Source organism: Erithacus rubecula (genome assembly GCF_903797595.1).
Source record: "Erithacus rubecula genome assembly, chromosome: 6".
NCBI lineage: Eukaryota > Metazoa > Chordata > Aves > Passeriformes > Muscicapidae > Erithacus > Erithacus rubecula.
The window spans coordinates 1,600,824-1,617,591 of NC_136688.1; the positions used below are offsets into that span (position 1 = coordinate 1,600,824).

Consider the following 16,768-nt stretch of genomic DNA (forward strand, 5'->3'; position numbering starts at 1 on the left):
CCCTTAAATGATATTCAGCACCCTTGAACCTGACTTGAATCATTCCCCATCGAATCCTGCTAGGGAGGAGGTGTTTCACAGAGAAATTGAAGAGAAAACCAGTAAGTTACAAGTCAGAAACTGGCTTTCCCCTCTCGGGAACTGATTTGGAGAGGTAATTTTTTTACTATTTAAACAAAACAAGTCTATACACAACTAGTGTATGGACGGGCACAATGCTTCATTCCTGTCACTCACTGTGCTGGGGGAGTGTTTATGGATGAGTCCTTTGGTTGTGTATGCTTCCTCTTTGGAAGTGCAGCCTGGATGGACAATAAGAAAGTGATAACTTTGGAGTTGCTTTGAAGACTTTTGGAAAAGACAGTACTGACTGCAGAAGAGCAGCTGGCAGAGAAGGTATAGTATCAAGCTGAACTTGTTGCTAGAATATATACCTGTAACATGGGTGTGGGAGTTGTAAATTGCTGGTAGATTACTTGACAAAATAAAAATTCAGAAACTTGAATGGCACTGTTGGCACAAGAATGAGAGATTATGGTCTAGTGCATACTCTTAGGCTGGAAATTGGACACCTCTGAATATCTCAGAGGAGCAATTCTGCTGTAATCTGACTGTATGAGTGTAAAAGGGTAGGTGGTGTGAAAAACAAGGCTTGACCAAATAGTAGAAGCAGCTACACTCTTTACCAGGAGGACAGTGTCAGTCTGTTTCAGTACTTTAAATTGTTTAATGCCACCCTTAAACTGCCAGTAAAGATAACAGCCCGTTGCAGGGTGTATTAGGAGTTCCTGCACTGCAAGACCTGTTAAATTTGTTACCTCTGCACCTGCCATTGCCTGGGGAGTGCTGAGACTGAAAATGGCACCTTCTGCATGTGCTTTCTGCTGAAGTTACATGAGCAAGGATGCTGCTGCTTTCATTCTGTCTGCCATTAAAATTAGATTATCAATTTAGATTGTAAACTGCCTTCTGGGAAGGACAATGAGAAACATACTTAAAAATGCCTCTTCTGCCATTATCTAGAAAGCAGTTTTTCTAGTATACTGTGTATACTATTGTATACTGCTTTTTTCTTATTTTTTTCCCTTTCTGGTTGACCCTCTTGGATCAGATGCTGCCGCCTGTTAAAGGGAAGAAATCTTATTTGATACAGGCAGGTCTTGTAACAGTGTAGCCTCTTTTTAGTGTCTTCTATTCCTGTGCAAGAGTGATGATGCCAAAAGCCCGTCCAGCACAGGCACGAGGGATGCTGCACCAGGAATTTGACTCAGAAGCTACTCTGTCCCCGTGTTTGTCTCATAGGTGACCTCCAGTACTGCTGTTGGGACATCTGGCCAGAGGTGCTTGGGCTCTTGAGAGCTGCTCTGAGGTTGGATGGAGGAGGAGAGGGTGGGGTTCCCTGGCAGAGGTCGGGAGTGGGAGTGACACAAGAGGAGGAAGTGAGAGGGGAGGCAGTGCCTGAGGATCCAGCTGGTGCCGCGCTGCGGGGCCATGGCCCAGCACAGAGCCTGTGAGTAGCTGCCCTGGCTCTTCCCTGCTCTGGCTCAGTGCTGCTGGGACTTCTTTGGCTTGTCCCTGAGGGAGAGACTGGCTGTTTGGGAGAGGGTGAAGGCTTGCTTTCTGCTGGGCTTGGAGCTTGTCCCACGTTTCAGTGGTGATGCTGAGTGGTGATGAGTCAGTCCTGAGCTGAGTGCATTGCATAAGGGGATGCCATGCTTGGTGTCACAGGAGGAAGTGAAATGAGGGAGAGGAAAGCAAATTAACCATGTTTTGCTCTGGTATCGTGTGATTCCCATCCTGCTGCCACTCTCCTCACTTGCAAATCTCTCTTCTCTGAACACCCTCTGTTTGGGGATGTTCTCAGCCACCACTGAGTCCCTGCCTGTATGCTCTGTCCTTTGGGGAACCCCACCGTCCCTGCATTATTTCCCCAGCCTCCCAGGGCTGGCAGCATCCCTGCAGGGAATCACAGTGGCATCTGGAGGGGGGAGGATGTGAAAAAGGAAGTGTCTGAACTCGCTGGCCCTGGCCTCAGTGCGTCCCCCTAGCTGTGGTCAAGAGCTGCAAGTGGGCTGGGCGAGTTATTTGGGGAGCAGCTGTCCTGCCATCAGCTCTGCCCCCGCAGCCCGCTGCTGGGGTTAGAAAACTCCAAGTTTGGGGTAGATGCTTCTGTGGTTGGAGCTCTTGCAGGGCTCAAAGCACAACAGCAAATTGTTCATGTGATACTTGGGCTGCAGGTCAACATCTGGTGGGAACTGTTCCTACATCTTCAGTCCCAGCCAAGATCCTCGGCTTCAGTTCCTCTCTTGAGAGGACACAGGAGCTGTTCAAGCAGCTTCTCTGCTTTTCCTTGCTGGCCAAAATTACCCAAAATCATGCATAAAAAAAGAGAAAATGGGCTGCAATTCTAAAGAGTCAAAGTCTCTTTTAACCACCTTTCCTGTCCCATGTGTCCAGGTCAAGAGCAGGAGGACAGATTGCATGAAGTGAATCTCTCTACGCAGAGGCTGCGTGTGCTCCCTCCCGCAGTCCTGAGCAATTCCACGCTGGAGAGCCTTGACCTCGACAGGAACAAGCTCAGGACCCTCACCGGCATTTCTAAGCTTTGCAACCTCAAGAAGCTGATACTGTCCAAGAATGAGTTTGTGGACTTTCCCAGTGAAATCCAGAGCCTGGTCTGTTTGGAGAGGCTTGAGCTGAATCAGAACCAAATCCGGGCCATCCCGGAGGGAGTTTTCTCCCGTCTCCCCAGGCTTAAACACCTGCGGCTGAACAACAACCGTCTGTGTGCCCTCCCCAGGGACCTGGCAGCTTGTCAAGGCAGCCTGCAGTACCTCAACATCTCCAACAACCTGTTCCGGGCCTTCCCGCAGCCGGTGCTGCAGCTGGCACGCCTGCAGGAGCTCCATGTGCAGAACAATGCCCTTCGCCAGCTGCCCAGGGAGCTCTTCCAGGGACAATCCCTGAGAATGGTTAGGGCTGGCGGGAACCCCCTCCGGGAGCCACCCAGTGAGGTGTGTGCTGGTGGCATTCAGCAGATCCGCAATTACTTCAGCCAGCTTCAGCATGGTTTGGGGCAGGAGGACAAGAGGGTCAAGACCATGTTCCTGGGGGCCTCACTGGCAGGGAAATCCACCATCTGCAGGAGCCTGAAGCAAGGGCAATCCACACTGGTGCCCAAGGAAGAGCGAACAGTTGGGATAGAGATCAGTGAGTTCCAAATCGAGGACTTCACGTTTCTCTTCTGGGACTTTGCTGGCCAGCTGGAGTACTACGTGACTCACCACGTGTTCATCACCCCACAGGCGCTTGTCATCCTCGTCATCAATCTTCACATGTAAGTGCTGAGCTGGTTTGGGTTCTGAGTAGAGTGGGGAAACTGAAAAGGAGCTGGGGAAACTTTGCTCTGCACGAATTCACACCATTCCCATTGGACCTTGAGGCTTGGTCTTCTCACCATTGGCACAGTTGGCTCTCCCTCTCCCCATTTTTGGAGATCAACCTTTAAATCCACCAGCTCTGTCATCACCTTGCCAGAGGCCTCTGTTTGGAGGGGTTGAATAAGCATCAACTCTTGACATGACATCTGAACCCCTTCTAAATGGATGTGCTTTCTGTAAGAAGCAAATCCCTGTGATCCCTCCTGTATCCTGTGATGTTCCCTGAACAAGGAGGGAGCATCAGGCTTGGGTTTGGTGCTACAGAGGGATGCTCTTATCCACAGCTGGGTTTGACTCTGCTACACCCCGTAGCTTAAGGATGAGGAACTAAAGGATGAGATTGGATACAGCCCATGTCAGCTTCTGAGATCTGAGCTCTTGTCCAGTGATCTCCTGGCATAGCACAGAGTGTGTGGTCAGGCCTGTACTGGAGGAAGTCAGCTGGAGATCCAGAGGGTGAGAAGTGAATTTGGGATTTCCTTTTTCTCCCTCTCCAGGTACCAAACTAATGACAAAACTTTCAAGGAGCTCGTTGGTTTCTGGATCAAAAACCTGTCCATGCGAGTCCCAAACTCGGTGGTGCTTCCTGTGGGAACCCATGTGGACTGCTGCCAGGAGCAGGAGGTAGCAGAGAAGACAAATGACATCATGGGCAGGATCACAGCCATGCTGGCAGAGAGGAAAAGCAACCTTGCTCACTTCATCGACAACCTGGAGGGCAGTGAGGAGCCCAAGATTTACATGGACCAGTGGGAGAAGCTGAAAGAGATGGAGAGCTGCACATTAACTGTAGGGCTGAGGTTATCCTGGGTTCTGGCTGGCTGAGGTCACCTGCTGTCTCTGGCTAAGGTGACCTGGTGCAAATGCATCAGGCCACTACTGCAGCCTCTCCCCAGGCTGGAGTGGATGTGGTAACCCCTGGCTGTGACCTGCAGGGTTCTTGTCCCTGGTAGGTGATGGGCATCTCCTCCTGTGGCTCATAGCAAGTGCCTGAGGAGGAGTGTGAGGGGTCATTTGCCATCACCAGGTGATTTTCAGGAACTGCTGCAGAGCAGAGGTGTGAAGGAGGTGCTCTCTGAAGCTGAGCCAGTGGTGTGTCTCACCCTGGGTGACCTCATGGGCATCAGGTCCTTCCTTTACCTCACAGGCTAGAAAACTCCTCTGGATGTGCTCTTCTCAGGCATGTGCTTCCTCTTTTCCAGATCTTAAACTTAGTTACTGTCAACTGCACGGATCACTGTGACATCAAGAAGCTGGAGGCCACCATTTTGAAGCATGTGAGGAAGGAGGAGCTCTTCCCTGAAGTTGTCCGGGTGCTGCCGCCCATCTACAGGCAGGTGGAAGCTGCCATTGTGGATATTGCACAGAGTGAGGAGGTGGCAGGTCATGGTGAGTGCTGTCACCCTGCCACGCCTTGCTGAGAGGAGCTTCTGTCCCAGGCTCTCTCCAGAGCTTTCCTGAACTGGGCATGGGCTCTCCAGTGCTTGGTTTGTGTGACAGTGGGGTCACTGCTGAAGATCTTGCAGTGCCACATTGTCTGGTTTCTTGCTTTCCAGTGATGTTTTTATTTCTCTCCTTTTCCCTGTATAAGAAATTAAATATTTCTTGCAGGATGGAGCTCCACAGCTTTAATGCAACTAAGTGATTTTCAAATTTGCATCCTGCTAACTTTATTTAATGGCCCCTACCCTTCCCTAGACCCTTTTTCCATGTGTCCTGTGACTTAGCAGGACTAGCAGGTAGCTCCAGCCCCTTGCTTATATACCTAAAGCACCACCAGTTCTCAGTGACATCTCTGGCCACTGTAGGATTAGAGAACAAGGAGCAAATGCTTCTCTTTTATGGAGGTAAGCCAGATTTTGTTGCCTGTCTCTCTGCATTGCTGAATGACAGTCTGAGGTTTAACTGGCAATCTGAGGTTTTCTGGCTGGAAACAAACCTGCTTCCTCAAACAATAACAAAGAAACCCCAGAGTTAGCCTAGTTTTTCAGAAAATCCTGGCAGGTTGTTGGCACTGCTGAGGCAAGGCTGTGGGAGCTTCAGGGTGGCACTTGGAGAGCTGAGGAGAGGCAGAACGTTTTTGTTCACAGTCACTGAGCATCACTCTGATCCCAGCTGCTTCCCCAGGGATGGCATAGGTGCCATGGGATGCTGCTGGTGTTTGTTGGCTCTCTGAAGCATCTGCCTTGGAATGCTGTGTCTGATAGATGCATGCTGAGCTCCTGCATGTCCCTCTAGGCATGATGGACCTCCAGTACTTAGTCAGCAAGCTGTCCCAGCGTGAGCACCTGGCCAGCCTGGGCAGGGAGCTGCTCCAGGACATCCTGCGGTACCTGCACCGCGTCGGGCTCGTCGTGTGGTATGAGGAGATCAAGCCCTTGGAGAGCACCGTGTTCCTCCAGCCCACGTTCCTAATAACCATGTTCAAGGTGAGTGTGGGGATCAGGCCCATCTCTGTGCAGCCTTGCTGGGCTCCTTTCACTGGCACCTCACATGTCCCTGTTTCCCCGTGCAGCTGCTGGTGCGGCACCGCCTGGTGCAGCAGCTGGAGAGCATCCCTGCAGAGACACTGATTGGGGAACGTGCCACCATCAGGGACAGGGCCAACTGGGTGTGCACCTTCAAGGCAAAGGCCATGCTGTGCCACCAGGCCGTGCGTGCCCTGGTGAAGCACCAGCTCTGCTCGGAAGGGATGTGGGACGTCTTTGAAGAAATCATGGGACACAGGCCTCACAGAGGGAGAGGGAAGCTCTTCAGCCTCCTGGAGCACTTTGAGCTCTGCCTGGAGGTGAAGCACACTGAAGCACTCAACCCACAGGCCAGAGAGTTTGTGCCTGGGAAGCCTTGGGAGACAACACGGAGCCAAGGAGAGTCCTGGTACTTGTTCCCAACCTACCTGAACCAGACAGAGGAAGTGTCTGAGGTGTGGGGAGGAGACCACCCTGAGGACCTGCACATCCGTGCCTACTTCTCACCTGAAATCCCTGAGGGCTTCTTCCAGAGGTAAGCACTGCTTTCTGGCCATCAGTGGTGTGTGGGATTGAGGTTGCTCGATGCAGTGCCAGGATGACTCTCAGCAAGCCCTTGCCTGTTGACACTGTACCTGCTGAGGGCAGGATAGGATGGAATTTCCAGGTCAGGATACCAGGGTGGCTTCTCAGCTGTGCCACACACATGTGGGGCCCTGGGTGAACCCCTTGTGATGTTCACTGCCTGGATGTGAGCAAAGGCCATGCTCCTCTGGCTCACCTTTCACCTAGGGGGGTGTTTGGCTAATCTGTGCCCATCCAGGCAGGCAGAGGTCTCACAGTCTCATCCAAGAATCTTCTAGTGTTAGAACTCTACCAGTTTTTGGAATTTCTCCTGGTTTTCTGGACTTGTGTCTAAAGTTTTATCTGATGGTGGTGTGGTTAAACCCCAACCAACAACCTAACACCACAGAGCCACTCTTTCACTCTCCCCAGCTGGACTGGGGAGAGAATCAGGAAAGTGAGAAAACCCATGTGTTGAGATAAAGACAGTTTAGTAGTGGAAATAAATTAGAATTATAACAATAATAGCAATGATAATAATATTGCAATGAAAAGGAAATCACCAAAGAGAGAAATAAAATCCAAGGACAGGTGATGCAAATAAAAAACAATTGCTCAGCACTGACCAACTGATGCCCAGCCTGTTCCCAAGCAATGGTCCCCCAGCCAGCTCTCTCCTAGGTTTATATGCAGAGTGTGATGCCACTGGGTAGGGGATAACCCTTTGGTCATTTGGGGTCAGCTGTCCTGGCTGTCCCCTCCCAGCTCCTTGTGCACTCCCAACCCCCTCACTGGCAGAGTAGCCTGAGAACCTGAAAAATCCTTGACTCAATGTAAGCTCTGCTCAGCAGCAACTAAAACATCACTGTGTTATCCACATCATTCTCATCCTAAATCCAAAGCACAGCACTGGACCAACAACTAGGAAGAAAATTAACTGCATCCCAGACAAAACCAGGAAAAGATGGCCAACTCTGGAAGGATCTCTTGGTTTCAAGAGGTTGCTCCTGCTGCTTAAGCTTTCAGTAGGACAAGGTCCTCATTTGGTGTCTTTCTGAAACTCAGTTTTTATTTTCAAGTCCATCTGGTGTCAGCTTTCTCCCAGCATTAGGGATAAGCTAGGAGGAAAGTGGTGAAAGCCATGGGCAATCTCCTTGCAGGCTCCTGGTGAAAGCTTGCTCCTTCTATTCCACGCACTGGGTGGCCAAGGTGACCTGTCTGCTTGTATGTAATGGCAAACCTCTGCTGATCAAAGAGAATAACCAGAGGGCCTACAGCTACCTGGAGCTCCGCTGCAGAAAGCCATCAGAAAGGACAGGTAAGATCCCTGGTTCATATTTTGTGTCTCTCCTTAACTCAGCCCCTGCCACCTCCAGCCCTATGGGAAGTGTCCCAAAAAGCCTCTGCCACATGTCCTAGTCTGGCCTGGGTCCACCAGTAGTCCACTTTAAGGCTTCCCCTTTCTCCATGCAATTCTGCTCAGGACTCCTCTAGAGGTATCATATGAAAGTGGAAAGTCAAGTTTTCATTCTTGTCATGAAGCAAATTCCCCAGAAGGCCCCAGCAGAGTACAGTCTAAGGCTGGGTCCTCAAGTGATAAGCAAAAGAGCCACTCATGTTGGGGAGCTCTTCCAACATACCTTAAATTCCTTGTGAGGTTTGGTTAACTGGAGGAATGGAGCTGGTCTGACAGTTGAGGCTGTGGGTCACAACAGAATCTCCTGGGCTGCCGTGGCTGGGGGCTGTGGGAGAGTCAGACATTCTCCTTTTGCTTGGAAGGGTTCCAGTTGTCCTGGGACTTCCTGGTGGCAGTCGTGCTCACCATCCAGAAGCTGGCTGAGGAGTGGCCGGGGCTGCACGTGTGTGCCAAATCTCCGTGCCGAACGCCCGGCTGTCCCGCAGAGCTCCTCTGGCCAGACATGGACAGCGCAGGGAACACGTACGTACACGCTGGGCCTGAGCCAGGCAGGGACCTGGGTGGGCACTGCTCAGAGCTGCTGAGCTTCTAAAACCACGTGAAATTAGTCAGGAGCTCACCAGGCACTACAGTGTCCACGTGGTGCGAGCACATCTGATGTGGGGAATTGGAGCATGGAGGGAAAGGTGAGGAAGCTGAGACTCTGGGGCTCAGGCTCATCATGGTCACTCTGGAATGTGCCCACGTGTCCCTGTAGCATGAAGAGCTGAAGGTGCTCAGGCAACTGGGAGGGCAGTGGCTGTCCCACCAACAGCTGCACCCCAGGTCAGGGTGGGGAGAGCAAGCCTCTTCCATTGCCTTGGCATCACATTCCATGGGGAGTGCTGAGGGCAGCTGCTGCTCCTTCCTTCCCGGGCTTTTTCCTCCACAGGACAAAGGAAGACGTTAAAACCTGTGGGACCTGTGGGCACCGTTTTGGTGCAGAGCTGCTCCTGCCCAAAGGTGAGCCCAGTGTCCCGAGTCTGTGCTCAGGGGAAAGGGGGCCGAGGGTTTCATGGAGCTGAGGTGCTAAAGGTGTCCCATTCCCACAGTACCCAAGCCACTGGAGGAGCCCCCAGCACAGCCCTCTGCTCACTACTATGTGACAAGCTATGGGACCACCACCTTTGGGCCCAGCAGCATCCAGGTCACCAGGCAGGTAAGGACTGCTACCTCTCCCTGCCCAGGGACCAGCAGTGATGGTCAGGCTCCTGAAATGAGGGGGGGGGCAGTTGTTTTCAGCCTGGGGAGGGCACACCCCATCTTAGGGCAGTCCTCTGGTTTCACACTCCTCCCTGATATACCCCCTCTGCACCTGTGGTCTGGGTCTCTCATGTTGTAGTTAATGCCTTATTTTTCCAGAACATCTCCAGTGAGTAACCCTGGGCCAGTGCTCATTGAAGAATTACTTGTTTAGTCCAAGCCAAGCTGTCAATACATTCTGCTTGCAAGTCATGTTTGCACCCTTAATGCATGGAAATAAAGGCATTGATAAATGCATCCCTTCACACTGGGAAGTCATCTCACCTACTCACATTTAAGGGGAAGGAGGTGTTGATAAAGCTCTCTGATACCAGCCCGTTCCTGCCAGCAGGGACTTTGCTGAGACAGGGCTGGACACACATCACTGTGGTTTTGGGGGTAGAAGGGGGTGGTGAAGATTTCAGATTGATAGCAGAGGCAGATATTCAGACAACAGCAGCTAGAGAGAACTACGTTTCTATACATATATATTTCAACTTGTAAAAATTCAGAAAAGAAATCAGTAGATTACCACATTCCACAAAAACACACACTAGAAGCTGACAGAGGGGAAAAGCAATGTGTGAGCTCCAGAACTGGTCCTTGGGTGAAGCTGTCCTTGGGCTGGGGGTTGCTGGTTTGCAGAGGCTGGGATGCAGTGGTCCTGCTGGGTCCTGCTGCCTGTGCCAGGGCCGTGGGGAGCAGGCAGGTGGGTCAGCCCAGCTGCATGTTGTACTGCTCAATGAGCTCCATGAGGTCTAAGGAGTTGGAGAGCTGCAGGCTGATGGTGTGGCTGTCCAGGGAGGAAGCTCCTGCCTGCAGAAACTGCTCGTAGTACAACTCACAGACCTTGGGCACCAGCTGCAGCGACAAAACATGAGGGTTAGGGGCAGCTGCCTGATATGGCTGCAACAGCCTGCATGGCCCTGTCCTCCTGGAGTGCAGGGAGATGTCTGGGACACCCTTTGTCTCTCCCAACCCCCAAGGGTCCCTGTCCTTGGGCAGCTGCCTTCCACACCATCCCACCCAGTCCCTGAGTGTTCTCTGGCCCACCCTCACCCCAATGTTTTCCCCAATCCCCAAGGATTCCCTCCCTGGTCATGCATCCCTCATGCCTCCAAGGGTCCCCCTCCTCTATCACTCAATTCCCCCACCTCCCTTAGCCACCAAGGTACCCCCTCCTTGGGTATCCAGATGTCCATCTGCCCCAGATCCTGAGGGTTCACAAATCCCCATCTCTACTGCACACTGAGGGTTTCCCTCCTTGTGCACCCAAGCACTCACCTCCCTGACCCCTGAGGCTCCCACTGCCCAGTCCCTGAGGAAACTCCATCTCTCCATCACCTAGGAGCCCCCATCCCTGGGCACCCAGAATCGCACTGGCCTCAGTGCCCAAGGGTCTCTCTTCAGGCACCCAGACCCTCCATCTCCCACCCAGCTCAACCCCGAAGGTCCCCCTCCTCAAACACCCAACATCCCAGCTCCCCTGGCCTCCACAGTCTCTCCCTTTCCCTGGGCAGCTGTGGGTTTTGGCTACTGCACCTTGACCAGGATGAGCTTGGATTCCTTAGGCTTGGCCTTGGAGAAGGTCTGCCCAAAGCAGAGGTAGATGGTGAAATCAGGGGATCGCCGCCTCTGGCCGTTGTGGAAGTCCAACAGCTCTGTGAGGCAAAGCAGGGCTCAGTTTTGGGGTAAGCCTGGAGGAACAGAGGGGCTGGGAGGGTTTGGACGCTTGTAGCATCCTGGGCCTGACTCCCATGAACCCCAAACCAGGTTGGGCAGGAAACAGCACCTGGGGCACTACGCAGCACCCCCACGCACCCGTGCAAAACTCGTTGAAGTCAAAGATGGGCGTCTCCTGGTCCCGGCAGAGCACGTTGGGCGGGGGCTCCTCGCCCCCTTCCAGCTGCTGGGACAAGGCCCAGAACACCTTGCACTTCTTCCGGCGGGTGGCGAAGACCTTGGAGGCGCGGATCTCCAGCTGCAGCCCCGCCACGCCCAGCAGGTCCTCGGTGATGCGGCGCTGCTTGCCGTCGGCCATGCTGGCGGGGCTGGGGAAGTGCACCACGTGCCAGGGGCACGGCGCCTCCGCCAGGCCGGGGGGCTGGTACGTCAGCAGGCAGTGGCTGCCCCCAACCACCTCCCGGTGGAACTCCTTCCCGCGGTAATAGATGGTGACATCCAGGATGCCATCTGCACGGGGGAGCGGTCAGCAGCCGGAATGCTCCCCGCCCCAAAGCGCCCCCAGCGCGATTGCTGTTAACACTGTAACAACACTAGCGGCTGTCAATGAGGAATAGCCTCACCTGAGTCAGCCCGCAGCAGCCGCGGCTGCGGCACAGAGCTGGCGGCAGGCGCCAACAGCGTGGCCTCGGCCGCGTACGGCACCGGCACCGCGCCCTCCGCCGGGCGGCACGGCTGCGGCACGGCCCCTGCAGGGGAGACGGCGGCATGGGCACCCCATTACACACACAGCGGCTCGGGGCTCTTCCCACCCTGTTATGGCATTCCCACAGCCAGGGCCGCATCCTGCCCCAAGGCACCCACCTGTCTGCTCTGGTGGCATGAGGCCCGCTGGCTGGTAGGTGGGCTGCTCCACCGTGGCCACCCACTGTGGAAATGTCGTGGCAGGGAAGCAGCTGTTTTGGCTGGTGTTGGTGTAAGGCTGGAGAAGGGTGTCCTGGTGAGGCTGGAGCAGGATCTCCTGGTGGGGCTGGAGCAGGATCTCCTGGTGAGGCTGGAGCAGGATCTCCTGGTGGGGAGTGTCCCCTGCAGGGAAATCACCTGTGGGCAGGTGCTGGGGTCACTGACCCGGGCAGTCACCGACTCTGCACCCCGCGAGCAGAGCTGGTCTCACCTGCGGGCACCCAGGATGCAGCCTGCGAGCCAAAGCTGCGGGGAGAGATGTCACACTGCTGCAGCAGCTCCTCCAGGATTGAGAGCTGCGTGGGGTCCGTGCTTTCTAAGGGGGAGCACAGTGGGTAGGATGTCTCACAGCCACAAAATCAACCTCAGCTGAGCCCAGTGGGTGTCTTCCCCCGAGAAATGATTGTGGGACTAGTGCTTACCTGGGACAGTGATTGCTGATGCCATGTCTTGGGGGTGGAGCTCCAGCTGGAAAAGGAAGGAGAATGGGATCTTACTGCTGTGGCTCCCAGGGCACCCAGCCTCCACCAGTCCACATTTTGGCCAGGTGCAGGGCTGCAGCTTGGGAGTAATGCCTGTGGAGTGGCAGCAGGGAACCCCCTGGTCTGCTATGCCCACCCAGCTACCTGCAGCTGCTCTTGTGCCACCTGCAGCTGCTCTTGTGCCACCTGCTGGGCCACCACAGGGTTCGGGATGCTCAAGTCTCCCTCCTGCTGGGCCACCACAGGGTTCAGGATGCTGGAATCTCCCTCCTTGCTGTCCTGGAGGGCGGCTGAAAGGAGAGTACCTGGAATGGGAGGTCCAGAGACTGCACACCCCACCCAACACAGTCCCTCCATGGAGCGAGGCTCACCTGAGACAATGGAGAAAACCTTGTGGGGGTCATCACCACGCTTGGAATGGTCGCATTCCAGCCTGAACATGTGGGTGCTGCTCAGAGCACAGCGGAAGTTGGTCTTCCACTTGGCTGGGTCCTCAGAGCCTTCCTCATAGCGCCCACTGACCTTTGCCCAAGCCTGGGGGTGCAGGGAGGTGAGCAGGGGGTCCCTGGCTCCATGAGCATGGAGGCTTCCAGGGATTACTGCTGTTCCCCCACCTTCCCAGCACCCACATCCCACCCATCTTGAAGACCTCAGCTTGCTGGTCACCATCCCATCCCACACACCTGCTGCTGGCGACCCCCACCACACCCACCCTGAGGATCTCCACGTCGCTGCAGGTGACACTCGTCCCACCCACCTTGAAGACCTCCAGGTCACTGCTGGTGATGTCCTTCCTGGCGTTGTGCTTCCAGGGGACGCGGAAGATGGTGCGGGTAGAGTCGAGCCAGCGCAGCCCGCGGTAGCTCCCGCTGTCGATGGCGCTCAGCAGCCACGGTCCGAACCGCAGCTTCTGGGCTTCCCTGCGGGGCGGGACCGTCACCGCGGGCACCGGGGCCACCCCGAAACGGCAGGGGGAACCAGGGGCGCTGGGCTCGGCTTACCCCTCCTTCTCCGGCGCTGCCATGGTGCCGGGTGCGCAGAGCCGAGCCGGTCCGCTCCGTGCCGAGCCGGGTGGTGACCTCGGCGCGGGGGCGGCCGCCTCCTGCCCGATTCTTTATCCGCCCTCCCGTTTTCCTGGAAATCACGTGTCCCTTCCGAAAGTGAAACTGCCCCGCTCCCTCGGGGCGGTGCCGCCGCTCCCGGAGCGCCCGCGGGATGCTGCGGCCCCGGGCAAACCCCAAATAAATACACCGCACCTGAAGCTGAGCGTGGGGCTCCCGGAGCGCAGCGGGGCGGCCGGGGCTTCCCGGGGCTGGAAACCCCCGCGCTGAGTACAGATGTTTGTTTTAATCCTTCTGCTCCCAGCTGCCTTGGCTTGCGGGCTAAGCCGTGCTGCCAGAAATGACAAAGCAATAAAGGACAAAGTGCGGCGAGCAGCGCTCGGCACCGAGGCAGAGGCGAACCAGCGCCGGTCCCGGCAGAGGCGGCTCCGGGGCGGCCACAGCGAGCGCCCCGCTCTGCCCGGAGCAGTGAGACCAACCCAGGCTCCCTGAGACCCATCTCCAGTTCCTTACCCAAGGAGCGGCCAAGGGTGGAGGGGTCACTGGGGCTGAAATACGGGACTGCAGCTTTTTTCGCAATGTGCTGCTTGTTGTTGAGGAAATTTCTCCTTTCCAGGAACTCGCCTTCTGGCTACTAGGCACTCTACATGGATTTTCAGAACATTAACTTTTGTTTCCCAGGAAATTTCCCACTTCCTTCCTAAACAATCCCCCGTTGCTCTCCAGGAAATTTCCCAATCACTTTTGTAAGCTATTTCCTTCTTGTTTCCTGGGAAATGTCTTCGTTGCTTTCTAGAGTCCTCCATGCCTGTCTACGATTTTTCCTTCTGCTTAGAGGATCTCCACTGCTTTCCTGGGAAACTTCCCCATGACTCTAACTCCCCGGTGAGAGGAAAGCTCTCACAAACAATTGTTTACAAACGATTTGCTGGGTGAAGGTGTGGGTGTTAGTGTGTTTGAAATGGGTCCCAGTGTCTCTGCTGCCTTTGGGCAGCAGGTTCGGTGCAGAGCCCAGCTCCTGACACAGACAAGGCACTGCACAGCCTGAGGGTCTGAGCTGTGGGTAACACAGCAGGGTCAAGGGGGGAATCTGTGGGAGGAGGTTGGGGAAGGCTGTGCCTTCCCAGTGCCTCAGCAATGGGGAAAGGAAGAGGCAACATGTGGCTGGGAGTTCAGGATAAAAGGAGGCTGCACCCTCTGAAACCTGGAGAGAGGAAACCCCACAGGTGTGTGTCCTGGTGGAGTCTGTCCCTCCATCTGAATAAAGCTGAAGGATTCCTCTGCCTCCTTTTCGGGCATAAACTTCTGGTGTTTGTGGAATTTTCCCGACAATTGGTGACTTGTTCAGGCTCCTTCCAGCGCCTGGGTCGGGCAGGAGGAGCTGGAGGCGCCTGCCCCGGATTTGGGGAGCGGCCAACACAGGAGATTGATGGGGCACCCGAGACTGTCCAGGGACAGGAGGGGGGACCAGGGCCGTCCCTGAAGGCTCCACAGGGAAGCACCACTGCACATGGATGCCCAGAAGGGACAGGGAGGGAAAGCTGAGGAGGGTCTTGGCAAATCTCACCGGTGAGATAAAACATGGCAGGATGCTCAGGGTGGGCAACAAAGGAAAGTCAAAAAAGGTCTCAACTACAGGGATGACGATCCCAAAATACCTCCAGAGACTCCTTTAAGAGACCTTGAGATGGCTTGCACATTCTCCCAGAGGGAGTTAAGGATATGGACACAGCTTTTGGTGTGCAGTGAAAGGTACAGGGACTGATTTTCGTAAATGTGTAAGAGACAGGGTGTCACCAAAGCCTGGAATGATACAAGAAGGAATTTTGAGTCACTGGGAGGAAAGTGATTTTGCAAAGGATTTGGCAACTGTAGGGGGGGGGGGGAAGAGCCCACAGGCAGCAGAAGCAGGGACTGGAGAGGAGGCTGAGTGGGCCCTTCCAGGAATTGTTTAGAAAGACATCTCAGGTATATAAAAGATATGAAAGAAGGGATGAAGAAAAGGTAAAGGTACAGGCAGTGATAATGGTATTTAAACCCCCAATGGGAAAAAGTGCAGGGAGCCCCAGGAACCAAAGGGAAGGGGCAGCCACCAGGACAGTGATTGGGAAGGAATCAATGTGCCATTTGTAACAAAGAACATTAGAAATGGATTGTTAGGGGTGCCAGGATCTGCTGCTGTACCAGGGGCTCACCACACCAGAGCTCTTGCTGAACTGAGAAGTGTTTCCTAGTGGACATGGGAACTTTCCTGTCTGATTTGAATTTTATGCCAAAGGGAGAACAGTTGTTCAAATGTTCTTTTGATAGGTAGGAAAGATGAGCAGGTGCATTTTATCCAACCACAATTGGTGAATCTGGGTGTATGTGAATTACCACTGTCTGTGATCTCCACAGCTGCCTTTGCTCATTCCCTTCAACCACATTGTACAGGGTTGGGAGAGGACAGGAATAATGAGACATGAACAGTAATATGGCTTGTGTCCACTGAGCTGTTTTATACTTTTGCTCTATGTAACAATATTCATTGCTTTTGGGTTTTTTAAACCCAGTTTAAGACTCTCTACTGACTGTGTGTGGCACAATTGAAGGGCTGCCATTCCCAGGTGAGTTCTCTGGCTTGCTCAGATCCTGCTGCTGAGGACCCAGCTCCTGCAGAAGATGAATGGAGGGACAGGGAAGGAAGGAAGCTGGGGGAGAGTCTGCTTCACATCCCTGCCCCTGCCCCTGGTTATGATGTGCTGCCATGGGTGCTGCAGGCTGCTCCCCCTGAGAGCTCAGGGTGCAGAACCTCAGGGGTTCTTGAGGTCACAGGGGTTACATAAACTTGTAACTTGCAGTACTTGAAGTCATGGAGCTCCTGAGAGGGGTTATTTGAAGTAATTTCAGGATACTTGGAGTCACTGAGTCCCTGGTAGGGGTTACTTGAGGTCATTTGGATTACTTGCATTTTGGTGAACCCAAGTCATGGTATTCCATCCCTCCAGAGCATGGGAAGCAGCTGGAAAGACTTGAAAAGGTTTCTTTTTCCAGGAGGTGGCCAAATCTGTGAAGCACTTCTCCATCACAAGATGACTCTCATCTCTCCGTCAGTTCTGAAGAAATACTGAATTCCATTTGATGAGGTGACACAGGAGGCTGGAGAGTCCATTATAACCTTTCCTTATAGCTCTCATGCTGCTTTAACCATGCCTTTAACTGTGCTGGATCTACCAACTCTGCTCCTTTTCAGTGGATGGAGTGTGGGAAGCAGTCAGTGCTGTGCTCATGGCAGAAGGACACGGTGAAGATCTCCATGGATGTGTTTGGGAGGAAGCAGCAGCCAGAGCTTTACAAGTTTGGAAAGCTGGGAAGGACCTGACTGCCACTGACCAGGCTCTTCCAACCCCAGAGGCAGCAGAGCTCCTTA

General features: G+C 54.1%; 2 protein-coding genes across 16 annotated transcripts; one reads left to right on the plus strand and one right to left on the minus strand.

Moving 5' to 3' along the window:
* Nucleotides 1-705: 705 nt before the first annotated feature.
* LOC306802970 (malignant fibrous histiocytoma-amplified sequence 1 homolog) lies at nt 706-9,498 on the plus strand. 5 transcript variants are annotated; one of them, XM_079307731.1, is made up of 11 exons: nt 1,305-1,510; nt 2,458-3,337; nt 3,938-4,229; nt 4,643-4,829; nt 5,679-5,869; nt 5,956-6,443; nt 7,633-7,790; nt 8,252-8,411; nt 8,821-8,891; nt 8,981-9,087; nt 9,291-9,498. In XM_079307731.1, exons 1-11 carry the CDS (start codon nt 1,492-1,494, stop codon nt 9,306-9,308), a joined length of 2,571 nt encoding a protein of 856 aa, XP_079163857.1. In that variant the 5' UTR covers nt 1,305-1,491; the 3' UTR covers nt 9,309-9,498. The 5 variants fall into 5 exon arrangements, 4 of the variants coding, with proteins under 4 accessions (XP_079163860.1, XP_079163858.1, XP_079163859.1 ...); XR_013774530.1 differs by lacking the exon at nt 8,252-8,411 and having other exon boundaries at nt 1,306-1,510; XM_079307734.1 differs by lacking the exons at nt 8,252-8,411; nt 9,291-9,498 and having other exon boundaries at nt 706-1,510; nt 8,981-9,160.
* A 143-nt stretch (nt 9,499-9,641) lies between these two features.
* On the minus strand, nt 9,642-15,144 carry IRF7 (interferon regulatory factor 7). Of its 11 annotated transcripts, none has more exons than XM_079307745.1 (12): nt 13,300-14,277; nt 13,056-13,218; nt 12,670-12,832; nt 12,526-12,588; nt 12,443-12,483; nt 12,239-12,284; nt 12,028-12,132; nt 11,718-11,954; nt 11,477-11,602; nt 10,992-11,363; nt 10,713-10,831; nt 9,642-10,031 (listed from the first exon to the last, which is right to left on the minus strand). In XM_079307745.1, the coding sequence occupies exons 1-12, from the start codon at nt 13,320-13,322 to the stop codon at nt 9,885-9,887; spliced, it is 1,605 nt and encodes a 534-aa protein (XP_079163871.1). In that variant the 5' UTR covers nt 13,323-14,277; the 3' UTR covers nt 9,642-9,884. The 11 variants fall into 11 exon arrangements, with proteins under 11 accessions (XP_079163871.1, XP_079163862.1, XP_079163870.1 ...); XM_079307736.1 differs by having other exon boundaries at nt 12,464-12,483; nt 12,526-12,603; XM_079307744.1 differs by having other exon boundaries at nt 12,526-12,603.
* Between the last annotated feature and the right edge of the window lie 1,624 nt (nt 15,145-16,768).

What these genes read in the sequence shown, in the direction of transcription:
- LOC306802970 (XM_079307731.1), top strand. An exon ending in TGGAGAGCTGCACATTAACT is followed by an intron (nt 4,230 to 4,642) that starts GTAGGGCTGAGG and finishes CCTCTTTTCCAG; the next exon opens with ATCTTAAACTTAGTTACTGT. An exon ending in TGAGGAGGTGGCAGGTCATG is followed by an intron (nt 4,830 to 5,678) that starts GTGAGTGCTGTC and finishes ATGTCCCTCTAG; the next exon opens with GCATGATGGACCTCCAGTAC.
- IRF7 (XM_079307735.1), bottom strand. Translation starts at nt 13,322, where the DNA reads ATGGCAGCGCCGGAGAAGGAGGG. An exon ending in GCAGCGCCGGAGAAGGAGGG is followed by an intron (nt 13,219 to 13,299) that starts GTAAGCCGAGCC and finishes CCCGCCCCGCAG; the next exon opens with GGAAGCCCAGAAGCTGCGGT. An exon ending in CATGCCACCAGAGCAGACAG is followed by an intron (nt 11,603 to 11,717) that starts GTGGGTGCCTTG and finishes TCTCCCCTGCAG; the next exon opens with GGGCCGTGCCGCAGCCGTGC.